This window comes from Rutidosis leptorrhynchoides, chromosome 6, assembly GCF_046630445.1.
Source record: "Rutidosis leptorrhynchoides isolate AG116_Rl617_1_P2 chromosome 6, CSIRO_AGI_Rlap_v1, whole genome shotgun sequence".
In the NCBI taxonomy this organism is placed as follows: domain Eukaryota; kingdom Viridiplantae; phylum Streptophyta; class Magnoliopsida; order Asterales; family Asteraceae; genus Rutidosis; species Rutidosis leptorrhynchoides.
The window spans coordinates 329509524-329536052 of NC_092338.1; the positions used below are offsets into that span (position 1 = coordinate 329509524).

The following is a 26529-nucleotide window of genomic DNA, read 5'->3' on the forward strand; positions in this document are numbered from 1 at the left end:
CTATATATATAGATATTCTATGAAATTAGAAAACCATTCCGATAGCCGAAAATCACTTCATATCAAAAAATCCTTTATTCAATCGTACCAAATGGAACTCGTCACTAGTTCAAGTTCCTCGGATTCCGATATGGAATTTCACTCGAGCTCCGTAAGCAGTGTGACCAGAATGGATCAACCAATCAGCCATCATCTATTCTGGATGAATTGGGGATGGGTTCATATTCTACTCAGTCATTGGAGACAAGAAGAAGGTGATCCCTTCCATCCCGCACATTCCCCTCTTGGCGAAGAACCTAAAGCACTTACCGGTGAACCTGTTCGTAATACCATTTTCTCTCTCATTTCCAGGGTATCTCGTCATGACTATATACTATCTTGAATTTTAGATCTTATTCATCCGCTCGTTCCGACCGACAATCATCCCGGAATAATGGAAGAAGTCAACGAGCTTCGCGCTCGAGTAATCAATTTGGAGAATATGGTGCAAAACTTACCAGCTTCAGTAACAACATCAACACCAGTACCACCAACAACCCAAGTTTCAACATCACATGCTTTAACATCGCAATCTATACCTCGAGCATAATTTTCGTTCTACATCTTGTCCTACATCGATTATATTCATCCTACGTATCGTTCTACATCATTTATCTTCGTTTGACATGACGATTATGTAATCTCTAATGTTTTAGAGATTATGTATTCTAGTTCTAACGGTAAATCAAATGAGATTAATATTATATCAACTCATTAAATCCATAATTACATCTGAAGAAAATATATATGTAAGTATATTTTCATAAAGATTGTAATTAAAAATTCTTTCATACAAACTATTAATGGTGAAAATATTTTAACAGGTAGGTAATACCCGAGGAATATTTAGATTTCACATTAATAAGTTACACTGTACATTCTTCGAATCTGATTCAACGGTCATTTACTATCCTACTTACATCCACAAGATATACGAATTTGTTCACCACAAAATAACCATTTTTATTCAATTTCATATTTGGATTTTGACTTACCAGAACCCAACAAGTGGCATAATGAAGAAAAATTGGACAAAAATAAAATTTGTTAGAAACAAACAAATTAACTATGAGAAATTTTGTTACGAATCCACGCTAACAAAATCCTAGCTAACTGTTCCTAGCTAACGGTTAATTACGTATTACAATTTGTTTATCACAATTTTTATTCTCGCAATTTTATTTATTGTCATTTAAATTTCTGTTATTTATTTTAAGCACTTTAAATATCGAGACACGTATACAATGTTTTGACATATCATATCGACGTCATCTATATATATTATTTGGAATAATCATAGACACTCTATATGCAGTAATGCTCGAGTTAGCTATACAGGGTTGAGGTTGATTCTTAAATAATATATATACTTTGAGTTGTGATCGAGTCTGAGACTTGTATACAACGGGTCACAACATGTATTAATTAATTCGAATATTATATATTAAACTATATATATGAATTATTGAACTAGTAACTGTGGACTACTAACAGTGGACAATTAAAATGAATTAAAATATTGATTATAACATATGAAACTAAACATTTCTTCAAGTTTGCCATTTGATTTCATCTTAAACCTCATTTGTATCTTGACGATTACAATCTGCGTTCAAACTTTTCATGATTCTTGAAAACACCTCAATCGAGAAGATGAACCAACCGCACTTCATCTACGGAAGAAAAGATTGATGCATATAGTTATGCACCTGAAAACACTCAGAACCTGAGTAAACATTTAACACGTACCTGTGCTAGCTCCTTTGGCATGGTTGTTACAGAAAATAACATTACAATTCTTTTTCAAATTAGCCAATTTTGTCACAGCTTCAGCAAATCAACTTCGACTTTCATTCGAATAAGCCTTATTATAACTTTGATATATAAGTTACCTTTAGTTATCATTGCCAAGAACTGTTTATATCCCACCATATTAGCAGTAAACTTACCAGCAACTTCATTACTCATTGGTTTAAGTCTCTCCGAAAAATCATTATATTTGAAACCTTATCATATGCTCATCCATATTTTATAACGAGAATTGCCATACCAAATACCGGGAGGCATCAATCAATAATCTCGAATTTCTCAGCAATTCTACGACAACAATTATATATATATATATATATATATATATATATATATATATATATATATATATATATATATATATATATATATATATATATATATATATATATATATATATATATATATATATATATATATATAACTTCTATCTCCTGGATCTACGAACTTCAATTCTAAAATTCTGAAAAGCTCCCAGTCTACGAATCAATACTCGGAATGTTGAAAATGCTGATGAAGCAGCAAAAACTGTAAACGACCTTAACAGTCAAAAGTTTGATGATAAAGAATAATGTGTTGGCAAAGCTCAGAGAAGTTGGAACTGAAAAACGAATTGAGCAAACCATGAAGGAGATCAAGGACAAATACAAGAACCAAACCCTATATTTAAAGAATCTAAATGATTCAGTACCTGCTGAAGTCATTAATGAATACCTTACTCCTGACTCTAAATCTTTACGGATAAATCTTCTTTATCATCCCTCGATATTAGAAATACTAAGATATCATCGTACCTATCATTATAAATATCCTCGATATTTCTGAAAATATTTTCATAGATATTCTTATCTGAAATCAATTATCCCTTCGCAATATCAATGTTACATCAGAAAGGAAACTGTTTTAGTTTCTAAATTCTGAAAGATTCAAATTTAAAATATGAATGTTTTTGAAGTAGTGTTGGGAATTGAAGCATGAGTTAATATAATATAATGACACTTGATCAACGTGATTATATACAGTAAGTCATGCTGAGTTTCTAATGGAACATGATGATTCACAGATTATAACGTCATCATGTGCCATATTACACGACTCTTACATTCTACCGAATCTTCAAACAGATCGAGAACATATCTTCCTGATAGTTCTATCTTATCTCTTGAATTCTGGTAATTTAATCAATCAAGATCGTGCTATTACAATTTCTCTCTTAGAACGTTAGTCCTGTTCATTCAAAACTTCATACCTATGAATACTGGACCATTATTCGCCTGATTTAAAGTCGGGAAGAGAAAACAAGAGCATGAAGCTCCGATATATAGGGGAAAATACAAAGCCCAACAACAACACCGAAATTACAAACCACATATATCAGTGCGTATAGCAATATAAAGACACGGGAGGATTATAAATACAATAATACCTAGAGCATAGTAGAAATAAACAGATTCTTCCGGTGGGAGTTGAAAAAGAAGAACGATCATTGCGATAGTCAGAATAAGAACAAGGATTAGAACTGGATTAAGCATTATTATAATCTTTTGGATATATGAACTGAGAAAGAAGGTATAGAAGTGGTGAAAACTAATAGAACGGAAAAGGTAAATTTATAATGGAAATATCAGACGTAGTAATCGGGACAGATCATCGCATTTAGTTAAAGAGATCCCAATTTCCTCATTTACCGAAGAAACAGATCTTATAGATTTCATAGATTTTCTTTAAATCCCTTGAATTCCGGAATTCAACCAAGACAACGTCAAAAGTTAAGACGAAACTTTATTTCTTCAATTCACTATTTAGTGATAGCTTCACTCGTACGCTTCACATAAGCGAATCGTTTTATCTATATTACTCAATAATGATAGAACTCTATTTATCAACTCATATTCGTCATGAAAACATTCTTATCGTTAGCCATGATGACCTCGATCAAATTTCGGGACGAAATTTCTTTAACGGGTAGGTACTGTGACAACCCGGAAAATTTCGACTAATTTTAAATCAAACTCTCGATACGATTTAGTATTTTTGACACAATAAGCAAAGTCTGTTAGGTTGAGTCTCAAAATTTTTTGAACTGTTTCATATATGAAATTGACCTTCGACCAGTTTAGACGATTCACGAACCACTAATTGTAAATAGATACATACATATATATATATATATATATATATATATATATATATATATATATCAGTTATTATAAATTAAAGTATTTTATGAGTTAATTAGTTATGTAAATAAAATAATATATGATATTATTATTAAAATAAATCTATATATATATATATATATATATATATATATATATATATATATATATATATATGTAAGGTATGTTGAATGTATATTTATATGGTTTCGAATTTATTTAGTAAACGTTAATAGCACTCATTTGTCATTCGATGGATATTACACAAGTAAATTCAAACTTATATTATTTTAAAATAAATGGTGATCCGAAAATGAGTTATATAAATTATACGCTTATTTAAAATATATATAGAAACTATTTGTTGAATTTTAAAAACTTTTTATATTTTACTTAGGGTTGGGAGTGAATAATTAATGAAATTTTTATTTAATAGTTAGTGACTGAATACTATACCATAATGACTAAAATAAATAAAGACATTTAATTTAAAAATTTGGGATTATTTTGTGGACTTTTATTCGCCACTAATTAACAACGAAGTACGAAATCCAACATGTGAAAGAAATAGTGAACTAATAATTTAAGGCGGCTTACTATTGTTTTCTCAATCCACACGTTTTCATATTCTTTGAATTTTATTATTCTTATTATATAATAAATTGTTACTTTATTATAGTATATAGTATTCTTAGTGGCATATTACTTGCATATATGAATTTACACAAAAACTGAAAATTATTTCTTCATCATCTTAACTAGAACTAAACCCACATGATATTCATCATCCTCGATCACCATGTTCAACCACCATAACCATCATCGTGAACTACTGCGATGTGGTTAGAAGATATTGTTTTGTCGTGAGAATTTAGCAACCCACTTTGTTCATCATTTAACTATCCTTAATCACAAAACTATCACAAACCACTACTTTTCGAATGCCACTTTCAACCATCAACCAAATACTACTACTTGCTTATGTCTCCTGATTCAATTATAACCCCCTAAACCGAACCATTGATTGTTTTCTCCCGTTACCAACCGAAACCAAGAACACCCACTTGTTAATTCTACAAACCACCATTGACAATCACAGATTACCATCACTATAAATGTTTTCTGTCAGTTTTGTAGTCCACCCATCAATTGATCGATTTTTTCTATTTTGATCCTCCTATAAACACCACCATGGTTGGCTAACCGTACGCTTCAGCTGCTACGTGTTGTTTTATTTTTTTTCTTTTGCAGCCCAACCGATTGCATTGCTAGAAACATAACCATGTTCTCCACCCTTGCTACAGTTCCACCATCGCCACCAGGTTGCAGCCACCTCCACCGCCTACTGCCTGAACTATTAACCACCACAACCCACTTTCGATCACCACTATTGCATCACCTACACCACAAAAGCATCGTGATCCATTACCACCCTAATTTTTCTGATATTCGAAATCCACTCCACCTCTCTCTCTATACTCTCTCTCTTCTCTCTATATTTCATGTTGAATACACCATAACCGCCACCTGTTATCCTTGTTACTGTTATCGGTCTCCTGTTTTGAATGATGATGATTACAACGGATGTATGATGATTGTGAACTATGAAGATGACAAGATATGATGTCGATGATGATACAATAATAATTGTGATTTTATGATGATAACGATTTGATCATGATGATGATTAAGAAGATGATGAATTCGTGATGATCTTGACTGATGATGATGGTTACCGTTGTTTGATGATGATGAAGTTATGATGTATATTAAAACATGAAGCGATATATTTTTTTTTATTATTCAGTTCCATCGAATCAGGGGAAAAACCAAAAAAAAAAACAACCCTTTATCACCTTGGGCTTATTTTAAACTGTTGGGCCGTGTTTACACTTGGGCCGAGATCCAACATATACTAAGTGTTGGGCTGAAGAATGATGAGGATGATCAGAGGAAGAAAACTAAAAAATACGCGTTATATATATATTTTTGACCGTGGTATAAATCAGAAAACATGAAACAGATGGGTGGTTAAGGGTCTTGTGAGTTTAGCGAGAGGTCGCGGGTTCGAGTCCGGTCTGGGGCTATTCTTCTTAGAAAAAGCTTTTTAAAAGGGTTTACCTTTTTCTTTCATTATTATTATTATTATTATTATTATTATTATTATTATTATTATTATTATTATTATTATTATTATTATTATTATTATTATTATTATTATTATTATTATTATTATAATTATTATTATTATTATTATTATTATTATTATTATTATTATTAATATTATTATTATTATTATTATTATTATTATTATTATTATTATTATTATTATTATTACTATTATTGATATCATTAATTATTGTTATTTGTAATATTAGAAATAGAATTATTAATATTGTTACTAATACAAGTAGTAAATATGATTTTTATTATAATTATGATTATAATTACAAAAATGAATATTATTATTATTATTATTATTGTTAAGTTAAGTATTATTATAACTATTATACTACAATTTATTATTATTAACATTAAATATTAGTATTATCATTATTATTACTAATATTAAAATAAGTATTAATATGATTATGACTATTATTATTACTATTACTATGAAAATAATACAAGTTATTAATATTTGCATAAATATTAGTATTGGTATCATTTTATAAATACTAGAATTAGTATTATTAACATAAGTATGATTATTAATATTATCATGAGTATTATCATTAACCTTTTTATTAGCATTATTATCATGATAGTTATTAATATAAATATTAGTATATTTATTATTAATAAAATCATTATTTTTATAGTTATTATTATTAGTATTCATTATTATTAAAAGTATCACTTTTATAAAAATTATCATTTTTATAACTATGATTATTATTATTATAGGATGAAATAACTTTTTATTTATTATTATCAATATTATTTTATCGAACAACTATTAGTTATATAAAATTATATTTATTACATATAACATAACTATATTAATATTTTTATAATAAATATTAATAAATGTAATTAATTAGATTATTAATGATACCCATAATTAAAAATAACAATTAATACACTAATAATATATATAATTGTTCGATTACAAGAATATATTTTAATATATATACAAATGATATAGGTTCGTGAATCCAAGGCCAACCCTGCATTGTTCAGTATCGTCGTATGAATATTTTTACTACAAAATATTGTAGAGCGAGTTTCATTACTCCCTTTTTAAATGCTTTTGCAATATATATTTTTGGGACTGAGAATACATGCGCTGTTTTATAAATGTTTTACGAAATAGACACAAGTAATCGAAACTATATTCTATGGTTGGATTATCGAGATCGAATATAACCCTTTTTAGTCTGGTAATCTAAGAATTAGGGAACAGAAACCCTAATTGACGCGAATCCTAAAGATAGATCTATTGGGCCTAAAAACCCCCATCCGGGTTATGGATGCTTTAGTACTTAGATTTTATCATGTCCGATGAGAGTCCCGGAATGATGGGGATATTCTAGACGTGTTTTGTTAATGTCGATTACCAGGTGTTCAATCGATATGAATGATATTTGTCTCTATGTATGGGACGTATATTTATGAGAAATGGAAATGAAAATCTCGTGGTCTATTAAAATGATGGAAATGATCGATTATGATAAACTAATGAACTCACCAACCTTTTGGTTGACACTTTAAAGCATGTTTATTCTCAGGTATGAAAGAAATCTTCCGCTGTGCATTTGCTCATTTTAGAGATATTACTTGGAGTCATTCATGACATATTTCAAAAGACGTTGCATTCGAGTCGTCGAGTTCATCAAGATTATTATTAAGTCAATTATAGTTGGATATATTATGAAATGGTATGCATGCTATCAACTTTCGATGAAATGAAAGTTTGTCTTCTAAAAACGAATGCAATGTTTGTAAAATGTATCATATAGAGGTCAAATACCTCGTGATGAAATCAACTATTGTGAATCGTTTATAATGTATATAAACGGGGCATTAAACATTCCAACCAGCATTTTTAACTTCAAATATAATGTCACTAAAAAAATACAATAAAAACATAATTACTATATGTCAAATAGTGATTCTATGTTTAGTTAATCACATGTGATTGAAAAACATAATCACTTGTGATTGACTATATAATCACATGTGATTAAATCATATAATGTGCGAGTTAGGTTAAGAAAAAAAATATAGAAGACTCACTTTGAGTTTTTTTTCCATTGAAAACAACTCCATGGCCAAAGATAGTTCGGAGTCCGTCAAAAGGTCTGAAACTGCCGTCAATCTATTGACATCAAGGTTGGAGAATTCGGATCTCGGGGAGATCTCGTTTGGACTTTTTTAGGGAGATCTCGGCATCTCAGAATAATCTCGGGGAGATCTCGGACGTTGACTTACGTTGACTTTATAGTTTTTATAATAAAAATATATATAAAAACATAAATATATGTATATTTATATACGTTTTTACGTGATATTACAAAAATATCCGAGAAATGAGTGAGAAAATCTTAGAAATTACGAATTTTAAAAGAAAATCTTACAAGTTAGCAAGAAAATCCGAGAACACGTGGCTTTGACTAAGTTTGACCCCGTTAACCGAGAAATCTCGGGAGATGAACATCTCGTCTCGGTTGCCTTCTAAAAACGAGATCTCGGGGAGATCTCGGGAGATTTACAACACTGATTAACATATAGAGAAGCAAGAACAACATTCAAATATTTCATAATCGGTTTTTTTTCTCCTTCTTAGTCTTATTCTCCTCAATACCCTCCTCCTGAGATGAAAAATGAAAAGTTGGAGGGGATAAACTCTTAAATGTTGGTGTATTATGAACAGGTAACATTGGAAGGCTTTGCAATATTGTGGGTGTATTAACAAGTAAAGAAATAATTTCACAACATTCAACAACCTTATTAACATTGAGCAAGAGTGGTCCTAAGCCTTATTAACATTGAGCAAGAGTGGTCCTAAGCCTGAGAGCAGGCAACTTGGAACTATCATGTTCCTCAACAGCAACACCTTTTCGTTTCAGTTTTCGTTTACCTTCTTCATTGGTAAAGGGATGATCTTTCCTCTTGTAAATAAAACATTTTACAAAAGTAAATCAGTAACATTAAAACAAACAAATCACAGATAAGGTCAATTGTTAACATCTATTTGTAATCACATGTGATTGAAACCACAAAGTGATTGGTAATGCAGAATCACAAGTGATTAGTAATGCAGAATCACAAGTGATTGGCAAGGCAGAATCACAAGTGATTGGCAATGCAGAATCACAAGTGATTGGTAATGCATAATCACAAGTGATTGGCTGTAAAATATTCAATCACAGGTGAGACATTAAATCACTAACATTACAAAGGACAAAATGCATTCTGATTTAACTATAAAACATGTAAATTACGGAACATTAAAACAATGAATCACAAGTGATGGCATTTGTTAACATATAAGTAATTTCAACAACAACAAAACTGTATGTTAATATCTAATAGTGACTTTCAAATAATTTTATTGTATAATCATAAGTGATTGAAACCATAGAAATTACAATCCGATGAAAAATATTGTATAAAAAAACCCTAAATGTTACATTAAAACAAAAACACTCACATGTGATGACATTTGGTAACATCTAAATGATACAACCAACTGATTTCTGTAAAAATCACATGTGATTAAAAACCTAACAATTAGGTTCTGATGACAAAAATTGTATAGTGATCTTTCAACAACAACAAATGCAACTAATATAATGGTAAATAACACATATAAGATAATCATAAACAAATCACATATGATTGTGGAAACAAAAACATGAAGAAAAATCTCTAAAAACTCTAAAAAAATTTCAAGAAAACAATGAAAATAGAACAAACACTTGATTGATTGCTAAATAAAACATAGTAAAATTACCTAGAGCTTTGGTCGGAGCTTTTGTTTTAGTCGGAGCTTGTGTTTTAGCCGGAGCTTGTGCTTTACCCGATGCTTGTGTTTTAGCCAGAGCTTGTGTTTTAGTCGGAGCTTGTTTTGTAGCAGAACTTTGTTTTTTAGAAGAAGAAGCTTTCGAAATTGGATATTCGCTTGATTTTGCCATTCGTTATAGATCGATTACTGCATGTGAATCATTTGATTGTGGATGAAATCGAAGAATCGATTGATTATTGATGGCGATGAAGAAATTCGAGAGATGAAAACCCTAGAATGGAGATAGAGAGGGAGAGAAAAACGTATCAGATGGTGTGTGCAAGGTGAGGAATGAACGAAATGGGTGGAGTGTGTGTACAAAATATTTGTAGTAAATTGACGAAATTGCCCCTCCGCCTAAAATTACATATATTTGATCAAGTTAATATCAGCCAATGATGAGCATCAATCTAAGGGCTGAAATTAATTCCCTCAAACCTAAGATAAAACATGGACTCAAATGAAATTTTTTCTTTTTTGACAAATTTTTAAAATTTTTTTTTTTTGTTAAATTTAGCATGTCAAATCCAATCACATGTGATTGTAAAACACAATCACATGTGATTCTGCATGTCAAATCCAATCACATGTGATTGAAAAAAAAATTCAAAATTTTTTTTTTCAAAAAAAATTTCAACCGGAAACAAACTTTAATTCGGTGATTTGATCAAGTTTGTTAGCGTTTCGTGATCACATCTTCAAATTTTCTGACTTTAATTCGGTGATTTGATCAAGTTTTGATAAAAAACTTGGTGCTTAAAGGTTTTAGCACAAACTTACTGAAATTCGTCATTTTACTAAAAAAAAAAAAAATCAATTAAATGTGATTGGATTTGACATGCAGAATCACATGTGATTGGGTTTTACAATCACATGTGATTGACATGCAGAATCACATGTGATTTACTACATGTCAAATCCAATCACATGTGATTGAAAAAAAAATATTTCGAAAAAAAATTTGAATTTTTTTTTCCAATCACATGTGATTATCGCGCCACGTATCGCACTCTGATTGGTCCCTTGAATCTCAACTTAAAAGTTGGTACGATCAAGGGGGAAGTAACCAATCGGGGGAAGCGGGGGGAAACAATTTTTTTTTTCTTTTTCGTTTTTTGAAAAAACTTTGTTGACGAACATTATAGATTGGATGAAAATATGAACATTTAATAAAGACACTAAACGCTCGAAGTGGTGAGGCTTCATGAATTACAATAGTGGTGAGGCTTCATGCTATTAGCTAACCACAATATTTTCCCTCAATCAATATAAGTAATATAGGTCACGTTAAATAGGTGCCTTTGGTGAATAACTAGGACGCTAGATGTGTGTAAAAGGCTGAGTAACTAAAAAGGCGAATATAGTAAAAATGAAGAACTAATCGAGTCAATTTGGTTTTTTTTAACAGTGTGAATTTTGACAGGGTTTATGTAAATGTCAATTGATAAGAGCAAAGATTTGGTGATCGTGAAAGGAGGAATGAAAGTGAAGATGGAGATAAAATAAAGATTAATATCTTTCAATCGTGAAAGGAGGAATGAAAGTGAATATGTTGGTGTGAGGACCCGGAAAAAATTAAGGAAGCGGCTTTTAATCATTATATGAATATCTTTCAATCTCATGATCTTAATAGACCAAGTCTCAGGGATATTCAATACCCACGTATTACTGCAGAGGAAGCTGCTGTTCTGGAACAACCGATTACTGAACAGGAAATTATCGATGCAATAAACGAGTGCGGTAGTACAAAGACTCCTGGGCCTGACGGTTTCAATTTGGGCTTTTTTAAGAAATTCTGGCCCACCATCAAAGAATCTGTGATTGATGCAGTTAGTGGGTTCTGGGCAAATGGAGAATTCTCTAGAGGTTGCAATGCCTCTTTTATCACCCTCGTTCCGAAAAAATTGGACCCGTTGCATTTTGGTGAGTTTAGACCTATTAGTCTCATAAATAGCTATTATAAAATTATTGCAAAACTTCTTTCCATTCGGCTCAGAAAAATCATTCATAAGTTAATTGGTGGTGAACAAAGTGCGTTTTTAAAAGGGCGGTATATTCTGGACGGGGCCTTAATCGCGAATGAGGTGGTTGATTACCTCCATCACAAAAGACAAAAAAGGGTCATTTTTAAAGTTGATTTCGAAAAAGCTTTCGATAGTCTTAGTTGGGATTTTTTAATGGAGGTTATGGAAAGTATGGGTTTCGGGTTAAGATGGAGGAATTGGATCAGGTCTTGTTTAAAGTCGGCTAGTATATCTATTTTAATTAATGGATCGCCGACTCGTGAATTTAATCTTGGTCGAGGTGTTAGACAAGGTGACCCGCTATCACCTTTTTTTATTTATTTTGGCCGCGGAAGGGCTTAATTTACTTACTAAGGTGGCGGTTCAGAAGTGTAAATTCAAAGGCCTTGAAATTGGTTCGGATAAAGTTATGGTTTCTCATTTACAATACGCGGATGACACTATCTTCATTGGCGAGTGGGATGAAAATAATGTGAATAATCTCATGTTACTCCTTAAATGCTTCGAGTTGACTTCCGGGTTGAAAATAAATTATCATAAGAGTCAATTATTCGGGATAGGTGTTCCTAACAATGAGGTTGTTGCTCTGTCTAGCAAGTTCAATTGTCAAGAAGGTAAGTTACCTTTTATTTACTTTGGCATACCCGTGGGAGCCAAGATGGGTAAAGTTTGCAATTGGTCTCCGGTTATCGAAAAGTTTAAAAAACGTTTATCGGATTGGAAAGCTAGAACGGTGTCTTACGGTGGTCGTGTTACTCTTATAAAGTCGGTTCTAAATAGCCTTCCGTTGTACTACTTCTCCCTCTTTCGTGCCCCGGTATGTGTTCTCAATTCGTTAGAGTGTATTATACGTAAATTCTTTTGGGGCGGGTCGGGTACGGATAAAAAAATTTCGTGGGTAAAATGGGAAAAAGTCATTCTTTCATACTTTAACGGGGGGGTTAAATATCGGATCACTTAAATGTAAAAATCTTGCTTTACTCGGGAAATGGTGGTGGCGTTTCAACATAGAATCTGGGGCTTATTGGGTCAAAATTATTAAAAGCATTTATGGTAATGATGGGGGTTTATCGGGCAATTTTGATACTCATCTTGCTCCCACCGGGAGCACTTGGTGTAGAATTGTTAATGCAGGTATTGACATTGATAACTCAGGAATTCAGTTTTCTAATTCCTTTGTTAAAAAAGTCAACAATGGTTGCAATACTCGTTTTTGGGATGATCATTGGCTAGGAAATTACAAACTGAAAGATAAATTTGCTCGGCTATACCGGCTTGAATCGGTTAAAGACGTGCTAATTATGGATCGGTTTGAACAATCTGCTTCGGGTTTTAATTGGAACTGGGAATGGCTGCAAAATCCTCGGGGTCGAACAGCAGGTGAATTAAGCGACCTGCTGAATTTATTATCATCAGTCTCGTTTAATAGGGACAAACAGGATACCTGGACGTGGAACCTTTCGAGTAAGGGCTTCTTAACTGTAAAAAAATTGACATCAATCATAGAAGAACATATTCTAGCGGAGCATGCAGTCTCATCATCTCAAGACACTTTGCGTAATAATCTTCTTCCGAAAAAAATTGAAATCTTCATTTGGAGGGCTATACAACGTAAATTACCGGTTCGCGTGGAATTGGATAAAAGAGGTATCGATCTTCACACGGTTAGATGCCCTCTTTGCGACGATGGCATCGAATCGGTTGATCATTCTTTGGTTTTATGCAATCAAGTTTGGGATATTTGGGATAGGGTATACAAGTGGTGGAATCTTGGTAATGTTTCAAACCTGAGCATTAATGAATTGTTTCGGGGTAACACAATGCTTCAATTGACACCGTTCGGGAAAAAGTTATGGCAAGCAGTGGAGTGGTCGTGCGGTTATCTCCTATGGAAAAATAGAAATGATATGGTCTTCAAAAAGAAAAGTTGGACTCCGCCGGTTGCTCTGAACGAGATTCAAATTAAATCGTTCGAGTGGATTTCTCATCGTATTAATGATAAAAGGCTTGATTGGTTGACTTGGCTTTCAAATCCTCAAAGCTTTGCGACTTAATAGTTTTAGCTAGTTTGTTTTTCTTGCTTGTTATTTGTATATTCGTGATGGGGTTGTTTTCTTATCATCCCCTGTTGTTTCTTTCGAGTTTTCTTTTATATATTCTCTTGCTTTAAAAAAAAAAAAAAATAAAGATTAAGGTTGAGGTTCTCAAATATTTAGCGAGGAAAACTCAGATGCATGTTTTATCATGTAAATGTAAAGAATATGTCGCGCAGAATATTTATAGCTTCTTGCAATTTTTTTAAATAGAATTTCTACATACCGATAAATTGTTTAGAGCAAGAGTTTGTGTTTTATGTATCTTTTAGTGATTTGCTTACTTTATATTGAAAAATAGTAAAATACTTTGGTAACATAGTATTATTTAATAATACATAATAGATAAATTGTATATTAGAAATTTTTTACATTAAGAAGTCTATAATAAAACATGAATATAAGGGCATGATCAATGGGAAAATAATGGGGGAAGCAATTTTTTAATTTTTTTTTTCTTTTTTTATAATTTTTTTTCAGGCATCAAGATCACACGAAAATATGAACATTTAAAAAAGACACTTCGTAATGAATGTTATTGTTTAGGTGGAAAAACGATCGACAAAAATAACATTCAAGATAATATTGACGGTGAAGAATGTTAACGTTTTTTTTCTTCATGTTTTGTGAAGTACTTTTTGTCAAAATTTAGCCCGATTTACAGTTTAGAGTTTAGGGTTTAGTGTTTTGAGTTTAGTCCCTAAACTCAAAACTCTAAACCCTAAAAACTAAACCCTAAATTCTAAACATTCGTGTTAAAAACTCAATCTAAATGCTAAATCTAAACCCTAAATTCAAACCCTAAACCCTACATTTCTAAACCCTAATATCTAAAACCTCAAAATACGCTCGAAAAACACGATAATTATTATATATTAACTCTTCGAGCGTTTTCCCGCCAAAATAAAAACATTTATCACAAAGTGTCCTTATTAAATGTTCATATTTTGATCCAATCTATAATGTTCGTGAACAAAGTTTTTTCAAAAAACGAAAAGAAAAAATTTGCTTCCCTCCGCTTCCCCCCGATTGGTTACTTCCCCCCGATTGGTTACTTCATATATATATATATATATATATATATATATATATATATATATATATATATATATATATATATACCAATCGGGGGAAAACGGGGGGAAGTAAATTTTTTTTTTCGTTTTTTTGGAATTTTTTTTTCCGGCATCAAGATCACACGAAAATATGAATATTTAGAAGAGATACTTCGTGATGAATGTTATTATTTAGGCGAGAAAACGATCGACAAAAATAACATTCAAGATAATATTGTTCGTGAAGAATATGAACTTTTTTTCTTCTTCATGTTTTGTGAAGTAAAATTTAGCCCGATTTAGAATAAATCCAAAACACCAAACCCTAAACCCTAAACTCTAAACCGTTCGTGTTAAAAACTTAATCTAAATCCTAAATTTAAACCCTAAATCTAAACCCTAAACCCTGAATTTCTAAACCCTAATATCTAAACCCTATAAACCCTAATATCTAAACCCTAATATCTAAACCCCAATAGCTAAAACCTCAACATACGCTTGAAAAGCACGATAATTGTTATATATTACTTCTTCGAGCGTTTTCCCGCCAAAATAAAAACATTTATCACAAAGTGTCTCTACTAAATGTTCATATTTTCATCCCATCTATAATGTTCGTGAACAAAGTTTTTTCAAAAAACGAAAAAAAAAAGTTTTTGCTTCCCCCGTTTCCCCCCGATTAGTTACTTCCCTCTTGATCCTACCACTATATATATATATATATATATATATATATATATATATATATATATATATATATATATATATATATATATATATGTTTTCCCACTAAACGTCTTCTTAGGTGAACTTTCGGGTGATCGTACAACTTGGGCTGACCCGGATACTGAACTGCATGAGCGACACCACACGAATGCACGCTATTAAACATCAATAGATCAACATAAATTTGAGGAGTTGATATTTCCAACATTTATTTTAATAAATCCACTTTTACTAAATACCATTAATTGATGTCTTGCATAAATCTCTTAGCTATATCCAAATTAAAATTAAAGAAATCAATATTTAAGCTACTAACAAAGAATAATGGAATATACCTTAATTTAATAAATCTCTTAAATACAATTTCTTGCTGTTAAGGTCATAGATTTGAATGAAGTAAATGCATGTGTAATTTGATAGGGGATGAAGTAAATGTATGTGTAATTGATTGGGAGTTTGAAATTTAATGAAAATTGAGTTTTTTAGTCAAAGTAAAGAGAAAATCGAGATAGCAGTACTGAAAAAGCCAATATAGCCGTTGCTGGTGCATCGAAACCGGCTTTGTTAAAAAAACAGGTTTCCAAAGTGGGAACCGGTTTTCTTATAGGAACCGGTTTCTATTTACACTTTCGAAACCGGTTTTGTTAGAAAACCGGTCTCTAGTTTCCGTCTCACAAAAAACCGGTTCCTTTACTCTTTGCAAACCGGTTTCTACGTTTTATCCAAAAAATCGGTTTCTAAAAAGGGTTTCTATACTCTTTTGTGTAGTAGTGGTAGTATCTATTGGAGGGTACATAACATGAAAGTGTAGTGGATCAATAAGAAAAGAAATTGAAACTATCACTCCCCATAAATTAGTGATGAATTTTAATATCAAAGTAATTTTTACTTGAAAAATTCCCCGGAAAATGATTGTAAATAATCCATATTTAATTTTCTAACTAAATGAATTTCATTGTCGAGTAGTATCATCAATTTATTTAATAAAAAACAACTAGGTGTTACATGACGTTACATATCTGTGATTACATCTTTGATCGGACTCTTTCAATAAGTTCACGCCTTAGTATTTTTCCTGAAGCCGACTTTGGAACACTATTAACAAACGTTACTTGCTTCAATCTTTTATAAGGTGCAACCTACATTTTTTAATTAACATTTCAATGAGTATCAACTTGTTGAAAATGATCATGATATAATATTAATGAATTAGTCTCTACCTGCTCGGCAATAAATTTCTTAACATCTTCATCGATCAATGAACTTTTTGGAGATCGAACCACAAATGCAATCGGGACTTCACCGGCTTCAACATCTGGAAACCTATAGATGACATAGTTTGTTGTAATAACCAATAATTTATTCTTATAGCAAATATAAATGTGCTCTTCTGAAGAATGTTTAAGATATGTAATATAAAAGTGCATTTAAGGAATTGTATATCCACTTTAATATGAAAAAAGAATGGTATTTTGGCTTACGGGATTACTGCAGCATCTAATATTTCAGAATGTGAAAGCAAAAGTGCTTCGAGTTCTGCTGGAGCAACCTGAAAATTATATTGTGTTTCAGATCGATTTATTTATCAGCGAAAACATAAAAATATGTTGTTTACAAGATAAGTATGACTAAAATATTATTTACCTGAAAACCTTTATACTTTATGAGTTCTTTGATTCGGTCAACAACGTATAATTGACTTTCGTCGTCAAAATAACCAAGATCCCCTGTATGCAACCACATGTGTTTATCTATTGTAATCTTTGTGGCAAGTGGATTATTAAGATAGCCTAAATTTCAAGAAAAAGGGAAAAAAATTATATGAAATAATTTTAGTTTCATGTGTATTTTGAATGAAAAAAATAGTATATATGATGATAGATGCATATATACCTTGCATTATGTTATCTCCTCGAACCCAAATTTCGCCCATTTGGTTTGGAGGAAGAGATTTTCCGGTATCTATACCAACTATTTGAGCCTCAACTCCTGGAATAAGTCTACCCGCGGATCCAGAGTTTCGAGGTCCCATGAGAGGACTCTCCACTGCTATAACGCCCGTCGTTTCTGTCATGCCATATCCCTGTTGTACCCATTAACCATGTTTGTAATTAGAAACTATTACCATTATATATATGATTTTGCTAACGACAGCTCTAATGTGCATCATGTGATTGTACATAGCGGTTACCGGTCATTTTATAACTGACGGTTAGCAAATTGTACAATTAAATAATGGCATGTTAATGCATAAGAGTTGTCGTTAGCAAAATCCTTATACATATACAGTGGCGAGCCCAGATGAAAACACAATGAGGTTCTAATTTTTTTTTACAAAACTAATTACAATTAAATGGTACTTTAGTGGCTGTTTACCTTTAAAAAAAATCATAAATTTAAAAAATATATGGGGTCTTATAGTTAAATATAGTGGTATCATTTATAATTTGAAAATACATTGTATAAATTTTTTTTTGAAAGTAGTGAGGTCCTATGACCCCACACCCTTCCATTTAGATTCGCCAATGACTATGTGACGGATTAAGATTTTAGGGTGGTGAGAGAAAAGTGTCGGAAACGGTCAGGGGATAACACAAATTGACCGTATACATCTGGGTAAAATAACTTCTTATATCGAGGTACTTTGAACTGGGAAAACCTTATTAACAACAACAAAACACAATCCCACATAAGTGGGGTATGTAGGAGGTAAGACGTAAACAATCTTTCCCTTATTCCTAGAATAAAGAAAAGTCATTTCTCCACCCAGAGTGAAACACCCCAAGAGTATAGAAAGTCCTCATTCTTAATATTCAATGGATAGAGAGATTACTCCCGAATGGACATCCGGCCAATAAGTAGGTTAAAAAATAAAAAATAAAGTGTGAGACGCCATGAAAATAGTATATTCAAATTTCCATGGGTTTTAAACCTGCCCGAAGTTCAATTTAGGCTCTAAGAGATAGTCAAGTCGCATATAAAGCTGTTGAGTCGATTAATAAAGCCATAGGAAAACCTTATTCGTTTAATGAATTAAGATTTTTTCATATTGATCCAAACATTAAATTCACAACTTATACCAACTTTTGACATAAAAAAAATATACATAGGAACTAAACAAACTGTCCTCTTATGTTAACTTTTGACTTAGATTTTCTCATCTTTTTGCTATTGAGGGAACTGTTGGATGTGAAGGATATCAAAACAAGTCGAAGGAATCGGTTCAAGGGAGGAGGCGCGCCGCGGCCTTGGAAGGCGCGACGCGGTCTAACACAAGAACAGAGCATCAATTTGAAGAAATCATATGTTCGGAGTTTTGCCTTAGAGGCGCGGCGCGGCCCCATCTGGGCATGGCGCGGCTAGCGTCTAACGGGCAGTTTCCATATTTAAGTTTTTTCTTGTTCTTCAAGTTGTTTTTGGCCTATATAAGCATCCTATTGTAACCCTCATGTATGTTCACGAATTATATCAATAAAATCTCCTTAGTTGGTCCGTGGATTAAAGTAATCGACATTCGATTACATATACCCACATTAAATCTCGCGTTCTTTAATTTTATTATTGTTCTTTCGTTTGTCAATTGTGGAAGGGTAATTCTCTGAAATTACTCTATTGTTTGGATCCTATAATCCTTACAATTGGTATCTAGAGCTCAAGGTTCGTGTTGGGATCGATGACGGAAGACGGTAAATTGAAGATTGAGCAGTTTGATGGCAAAGACTTCGCCTTTTGGAAGATGCAAATAGAAGACTACTTGTATCAAAAGAAACTTCACCAACCTTTGTTGGAGACCAAACCCGAAGGCATGAACGATGCCGATTGGATGCTCTTGGATCTTCAAGCTTTGGGTGCGGTTCGTCTTGCACTCGCCAAGAACGTTGTTGCTAATATTATGAACGAAAAGACAACGTTTAATTGTTTGAAGGCACTCTCCAACATGTATGAGAAACCTACGGTGGCGAATAAGATTTTTCTCATGCGACAATTGTTCAACACGAAGATGAAGGAAGGTATGAGTGCAACAGATCATATCAACGAATTCAACAATCTTGTTTCAAGATTAGAGTCGGTTGAAATCAAATTTGATGATGAACTAAAAGCACTAATCTTGCTTTCATCATTACCGGAAAGTTGGTCGGGTATGGTTACCGCGGTTAGTAGCTCGACAGGTACTACTAAGCTTGCGTATGAAGGAATTAGGGATTTAATTCTAGGTGAAGACACTCGTAGGAGAATTTCGGGGGAATTGTTATCTGGTTCTTTGTTAAGTAGCGACAACCGTGGTAGGAAAATTGATCACGGTGTGAAGAAGAGTAAAGGGAAGTTCAAGAAGAGGTATCCATCGAAAGACCGAAGTGATGTTATTTGTTGGGGTTGCAATCAAAAGAGGCATTATCAAAGATATTGTAAGAATGCTCCGGTTAAAGATGTTAACTTGACCGCAAAAGATACGAAGGATGCATTATTATATAGTACTGAAAGTTCGGTGGAGTCTTGGGTCTTGGATTTGGGAGCTTCGTTTCACACCACACCCACTAAGAGCGTGATGAAGAATTTTTGGTCGTATCAAGGTAAAGTTAGATTGGCAAACAACAAAGGTCCCGAGATTAAAGGTATAGAAGATGTTGTATTGAAGACTACTCTTGGTTCTAATTGGACTTTGAAGAACGTGAGGTTTATTCCTAAGTAAAAGAGGAAGTTAATCTCAGTTGGACAATTAGATGAAGAAGGTAATGAGGTTACTTTCAAGAATCGCCAATGGGAGGTGATTAAGGGTAGTAGTGTCGTGGCACGTGGACATAAAAGTGGAACTCTTTATATGGTTGAGGTGTTTGAAGAAGACACGGTGATTTCTACGGTTGACGTTGGGGCTAGTTCTACTCTATGGCACCGAAGACTCGGGCATATGGGTGAGAAGAGTATGAAGGTTCTTAGTTCGAGTGGGAGAATTTCGGATTTGAAAAAGATAGAGATAGGGTTTTGCGAACCATGTACTTATGGGAAGCAAAAGAAGGTGGCTTTTGTTAAATCGGGGAATACACCAAAGTTAAAAAAATTGGAGCTAGTTCATACGGATGTTTTTGGGCCAACGAATGTAGAATCACATGGAGGTTCTCGTTATTATGTCACCTTCATTGACGACTCCACTCGAAAGGTATGGGCTTACTTCATTAAAGCTAAATCCGAAGTATTTGGTACTTTTGTAAAGTAGAAAACTATGCTTGAGAATGAGACAAATTTAAAGGTCAAGTGCTTAAGGTCAGAAAATGGAGGAGAATATGGTAGTCTTGAGTTTAAAGACCATTATGTAAAGCTCGGTATTAGAATGTTGAAAACGGTACTGGAGACACCGCAACACAATGGGGTCGCCGAATGTATGAATCTTATGTTGAATGAATGGGCTAGGAGTATGAGACTACATGCCGGTTTGCCTAAAATGTTTTGGGTGGATGCGGTTAATACGACGACTTATTTTATTAATAGGGGACCCTCAACACCATTGGGTTTCCGAATTTCCGAGGAAGAATGGCTAGGTAAAATAGTTAGTTATGATCATCTTAGAATCTTTGGGTGTAATGTTTATGTGAAGACCAAAGATATTGATAAAGATAAACTTGAAGCTAAGTCAAAGAAGTGTACGTTCTTTGGTTATGGTTCGGATGAAATGGGCTATCGTTGTTGGGATAATGAAGCTAGAAGAGTTATCCGATCGCGTGATGTTACCTTTGATTAAGATTCGGTCTTTGGCAACCCGGTAATGGAGAGTCAAAAACCGGATCATGTTACTCTTGATGATGTTTCTCTTGATGATCTTGCGGGTTCTAGTGGGAGTTCGGGGAACATTGAATTGCCGATTAATGGTGATGGGTCAGATCTTGACAATGATGGGGATGGTTCGGATAGCGGTGTTAATTCCGAATATAGTGCGAGTTCTAGTGATGAGGAAGCTACTAATGAAACCGGTCCAACCATACCGGTTGCTCCTATACTTAGACGCTCGACTAGAGTGCCCAAACCTAATCCTAGGTATTTTCCATCAACAAATTACTTGCTCTATACCGAGAATGGTGAACCCGAAAACTACTTTGAAGCAAGAAAGTCCAAAGAATCCATACAATGGGAGCTTGCTATGAAAGAAGAGATGGGGTCACTTGAGAAGAACAAGACTTGGTCACTAGTGAAATTACCTCATGATAAAAAGGCGTTGCAAAGCAAATGGGTGTATAGAATAAAGAATGAGGTGGATGGCAAGAAGATGTACAAAGCACGGTTAGTGGTTAAAGGGTTTCAACAAAGGAAATGAGTTGATTACCAAGAGATATTTTCACCAGTGGTGAAGATGACAACTATTCGTTTGGTACATTCGTTGGTCGCATCCGAGGACTTACATCTACAACAACTAGATATGAAGACCGCATTCTTACACGGGGATCTTGATGAGGAGGTCTATATGAGGCAACCCGAGGGCTTTGAGGTAAAGGGTAAAGAGAAGTAGGTTTGTATGTTAAAGAAAAGTTTGTATGGATTGAAGCAAGCACCTCGACAACGGTACTTGAGATTTGATGAGTTTATGAAGAAGGTTGGTTTTGTAAAATGTGAAGCGGACCATTGTTGTTACTTGAAATTCAAGTCTTCTTACATAATCTTATTGTTATACATTGATGACAAGTTGCTTGAGGGTTCCGACATGTCCGAGATCAATAAATTGAAAGATATGCTTTCAAAAGAGTTCGAGATGAAGGATCTTGGTAGTGCTAAGCAAATACTTGGAATGAGTATTGTGCGTGATCGTGCTAAAGGTGTTCTATACTTGTCTCAATCCAAATATATTGAGAAAGTAGTAGAAAAGTTTAATGCTGATAAAGTAAAGACTCGTACTATGCCTTTGGGTAGCGCGATGAAGTTATCGAAAAATCAATCACCTAAAACGGAAGAAGACAAAGCGGAGATGGAAAAGGTTCCGTATAGATCATCCGTGGGAAGTATTATGTATGCCATGGTTTGTACGAGACCGGATATAGCTCATGCATTGGGAGTTGTAAGCCGTTATATGTCTAATCCGAGGAAAGAGCATTGGAAAGCGGTCAAATGGTTGCTTCGTTATTTGAAAGGTACTTCTAGTATGAGATTGTGTTTCACTAAGGGCAATGTTGTACTTAGAGGTTATGCAGATACAAATTTGGGTGGATTTGGTGATTCGGGTAAGAGTACTACGGGATATGTGATCATGGTTAGTAAGACGGCGGTTAGTTGGATGTCTAGACTACAAAGGAGTGTTGCTTTGTCGACCACCGAGGCCGAGTACATGGCTATTGCGGAAGCTTCTAAAGAGCTTGTTTGGTTGAAGAACTTCTTGTGTGAGTTAGGTAAAAGACAAGAAAATTGCGTCTTATATTGTGACAACCAAATTGCAATCAATCTCGCGACGAATCCGGTGTTTCATAATCGTACGAAACACATTGATTTGAGGTTTCATTTTATTCGAGAACGTATTGAGAATGGTACTTTGATATTGGAGAAAGTCCTTGGTATGAAGAATCCCGCGGATATGTTTACTAAGGTGGTGTCAATGGACAAGTTGAGGTTTTGTATAGCCTTAACAGGTCTTCTCATGAACTAATGAGAAGGTGGTGACCTACTAGGGAGATAGAGAGATGATGATTCGATTCTAACAAGAAGTGTTGAAGACCTTGTATCGAAAGTCTGCTTATCCGACGTATGTGATAGGAGTGTGCGTGTCCCAAATGGAGTTTGGCGATAAAGGGTGCTTCGGCGATCTTGGTTAGTTTGTTGATATGATGGGTTGACAAAATAAGTCATGGTTTTGACTATCTTCAAGTGGGAGATTGTTGGATGTGAAGAATATCAAAACAAGTCGAAGGAATCGGTTCAAGGGAGGAGGCGCGCCGCGGCCTAACACAAGAACAGAGCATCAGTTTGAAGAAAACGTCTGTCCGTAGTTTTACCATAGAGGCGCGGCGCGACCCCATCTGGGCGCGGCGCGGCTAGCGTCTGACGGGCAGTTTCCATATTTAAGTTTTTTCTTGTTCTCCAAGTTGTTTTTGGCCTATATAAGCATCCTATTGTAACCCTCGTGTATGTGCACGAATTATATCAATAAAATCTCCTGAGTTGGTCCGTGAATTAAAGTAATCGACATTCGATTACATACAACCACGTTAAATCTCGCGTTCTTTAATTTTATTATTGTTCTTTCGTTTGTCGATTGTAGAAGGATAATTCTCTTTAATTAGGGTCCTATAATCCTTACAGGAACATAACCTCTTATGTTACCATGAAAAAGAGTGGGATACCAATCCCATAAAAATAAATTAAAGAAGCAGAAAAGAAAAATCAAACTGTAATGGAAGATCAGAAAGACATATACTATGAAGCAGTTAATTGTTATATAAAAACATAATTGACCCATAAGCATATAGAGTATGTCTTAGAACCAAGCAATCAGTTAGCTACATTATTAAACCAAACAATTACTCGTTATAAAAAAAACTATTTGACATTTAAGACTAAAATTACAAAATTTTCAACTAACTAATAAAACTGTAAATAGAATCATAAAACTTTATCTTATACGGAGTAGCTAAAATGCAAGTAAATTTTACCTGAAGAATCAAAACATGAGGGAACTTCTTGGTACACTCTTGCATCAGGTCTTTTCCTAATGGTGCAGCGCCCGAACCGATATACCTCAATGAAGAAAGATCAAACTTCGTGACCTCATCGTCACGCTTAGCCAAAGCAAGGATAATTGGTGGGACACATGTCAAGTTTGTCACTTTATATTTCTCAATGTTCTTTAATATTCCTTGAAAATCATACTTAGCCATTGATACAACTGTATTGCCTTCTTGTAGCTGAGAATAGAGTAAAACCCCTAGTCCATATATATGAAACATAGGTAAAAAACATAACATCACTTGATCCTTCTCATTCAATAACTTGATATCAAATGTTGCCATTTGTGAAACTGCAATGAAGTTCCTATGACTTAAAACAACACCTTTACTCAAACCAGTTGTCCCTGATGAATACAACAAGGCTGCAGTGTCATCACCTCGAATCGAAACTTTAGGCAGTTCTGAGACTGACCCAGATTTCAAAATCAAATCTTTATACGAAAAACACCCTTTTCTTGAACTTTTTGATCCTAAAAACACAATGGGTAGTCCAAAGTTTTCAACTTTATGATACAATTCTTCAACAGTGATCACAAGTTTTGGGTTAGAGTCTTTTATTTGTTTTGATAGTTCTCCGACCTTATATTGAGGGTTCATGGTGGTTATGATGGCGCCAAGAGCGATGATTGAGAATACGCAAATAGGATAATGAATTGAGTTGGGACTGAAAAGCAGAACAACATCGTTTTTGGTTATATCTAGTTGTGTGTTTAACGCGTGAGAGAATTTGGCTACCGCTTTTTTGAAGTCAAAAAAGGTGATGGTTTCGCCTGTGTCAGCCTCGATTAAGGCAGGTTTATTTGGGTACGATGAAACATTACGAAAAAGGAAAGAAACCATTGATGTATTGTCTTCTGTTGGGATGTCTAGTTGCCAAAGTGATCGAAATATCCCATCGCTGCAATATCCCGACTTTTCCATTTTTGTCGAGATGTCGAATTACTGCTTTTTAGTGTGGCTTAATGATCGCAGAACTTAAATATTGATGTATATGTTTAGACAACAATGAAGGCTTTTTGTTAGTAACACTAATGTTTGTAACGATAAGATACAACGATAGCAACTAGCATCACATAGTTTTAAATGTTCGGCATCTTGATTTCTTCACCATATTGTATGAATCAGTGTTAATTAAATCTTATTAAATGTAATCATTATCACTATTGTGTCTTTATATGAGTTTGATGCTGTTAATTAATGGGGGATGATTCTCACACATACTTTTTTTAATCCTCACACACCAATTGAGTATTATTACACTAGTAAAAGGTTAAAATAGGTGTGTGAGGATCAAAAAAATGTGTGTGAGAATCATCCCCCTTAATTAATACGTATAATATATAATATAAAATATATAATATTATAAGCAACAGCTTCACCGAAAAAAATACTGTATATAATATTAGCATTGCAAGGGCTAACAAACAGAAAGCATATACATTTTCAATCTTAACATCCTTATAAATTTCTAATCTTAACATCCTTATTTGTTCGTTATACATTTCTTTTCATAAATCTGAGGCTAAATCGTCATTATTGATTATATATGAAGAGGATACGAATTACGAAAGCAAACCGTAAATTTCCCGTTACCACCTTAGGAACATCAAACCATTTTATTTTTATTTTGGTTCCTATCTTTTCTTCTCATATAAAAACTCTAGAACATTAGAGGAGGCTTAGGTGTTAATGTGTTATGTTTCTTTATTATGATTTTGTCCGAGAGTCTGTGAATTATATTTGTAGAGAAAATGTTGTCTAAATGTGAAAACTATTTATAACATAAAAATATGATAAAAATTTCATAATCTTTAAACATAACAAATAATTCGTATGAAAATAATGAATTAAGGTTTACATTTTTTTATAACTTTAAAAACATGATAATAATAAATATAATAATAATAATAATGAT

General features: G+C 33.3%; 1 protein-coding gene across 1 annotated transcript; it reads right to left on the reverse strand.

Annotated features, from left to right (window-relative positions):
• Positions 1 to 16940: 16940 nt before the first annotated feature.
• On the reverse strand, positions 16941 to 25541 carry LOC139853090 (probable CoA ligase CCL7). Its single transcript, XM_071842456.1, has 6 exons — positions 24540 to 25541; positions 17809 to 17998; positions 17560 to 17705; positions 17397 to 17464; positions 17136 to 17238; positions 16941 to 17054 (listed from the first exon to the last, which is right to left on the reverse strand). The coding sequence occupies exons 1-6, from the start codon at positions 25533 to 25535 to the stop codon at positions 16941 to 16943; spliced, it is 1617 nt and encodes a 538-aa protein (XP_071698557.1). The 5' UTR covers positions 25536 to 25541.
• Positions 25542 to 26529: the final 988 nt, after the last annotated feature.

Bases quoted from the DNA above. Each gene is read 5' to 3' on its own strand.
- LOC139853090 (XM_071842456.1), bottom strand. From the start codon at position 25,535: ATGGAAAAGTCGGGATATTGCAGCGATGGGATATTTCGATCACTTTGG. The intron at 17,465-17,559 runs GTAAATAATATT...TATAATTTTCAG, and splicing joins TAAAGTATAAAGGTTTTCAG to GTTGCTCCAGCAGAACTCGA. The intron at 17,239-17,396 runs GTAAGCCAAAAT...TGTCATCTATAG, and splicing joins TTAGATGCTGCAGTAATCCC to GTTTCCAGATGTTGAAGCCG.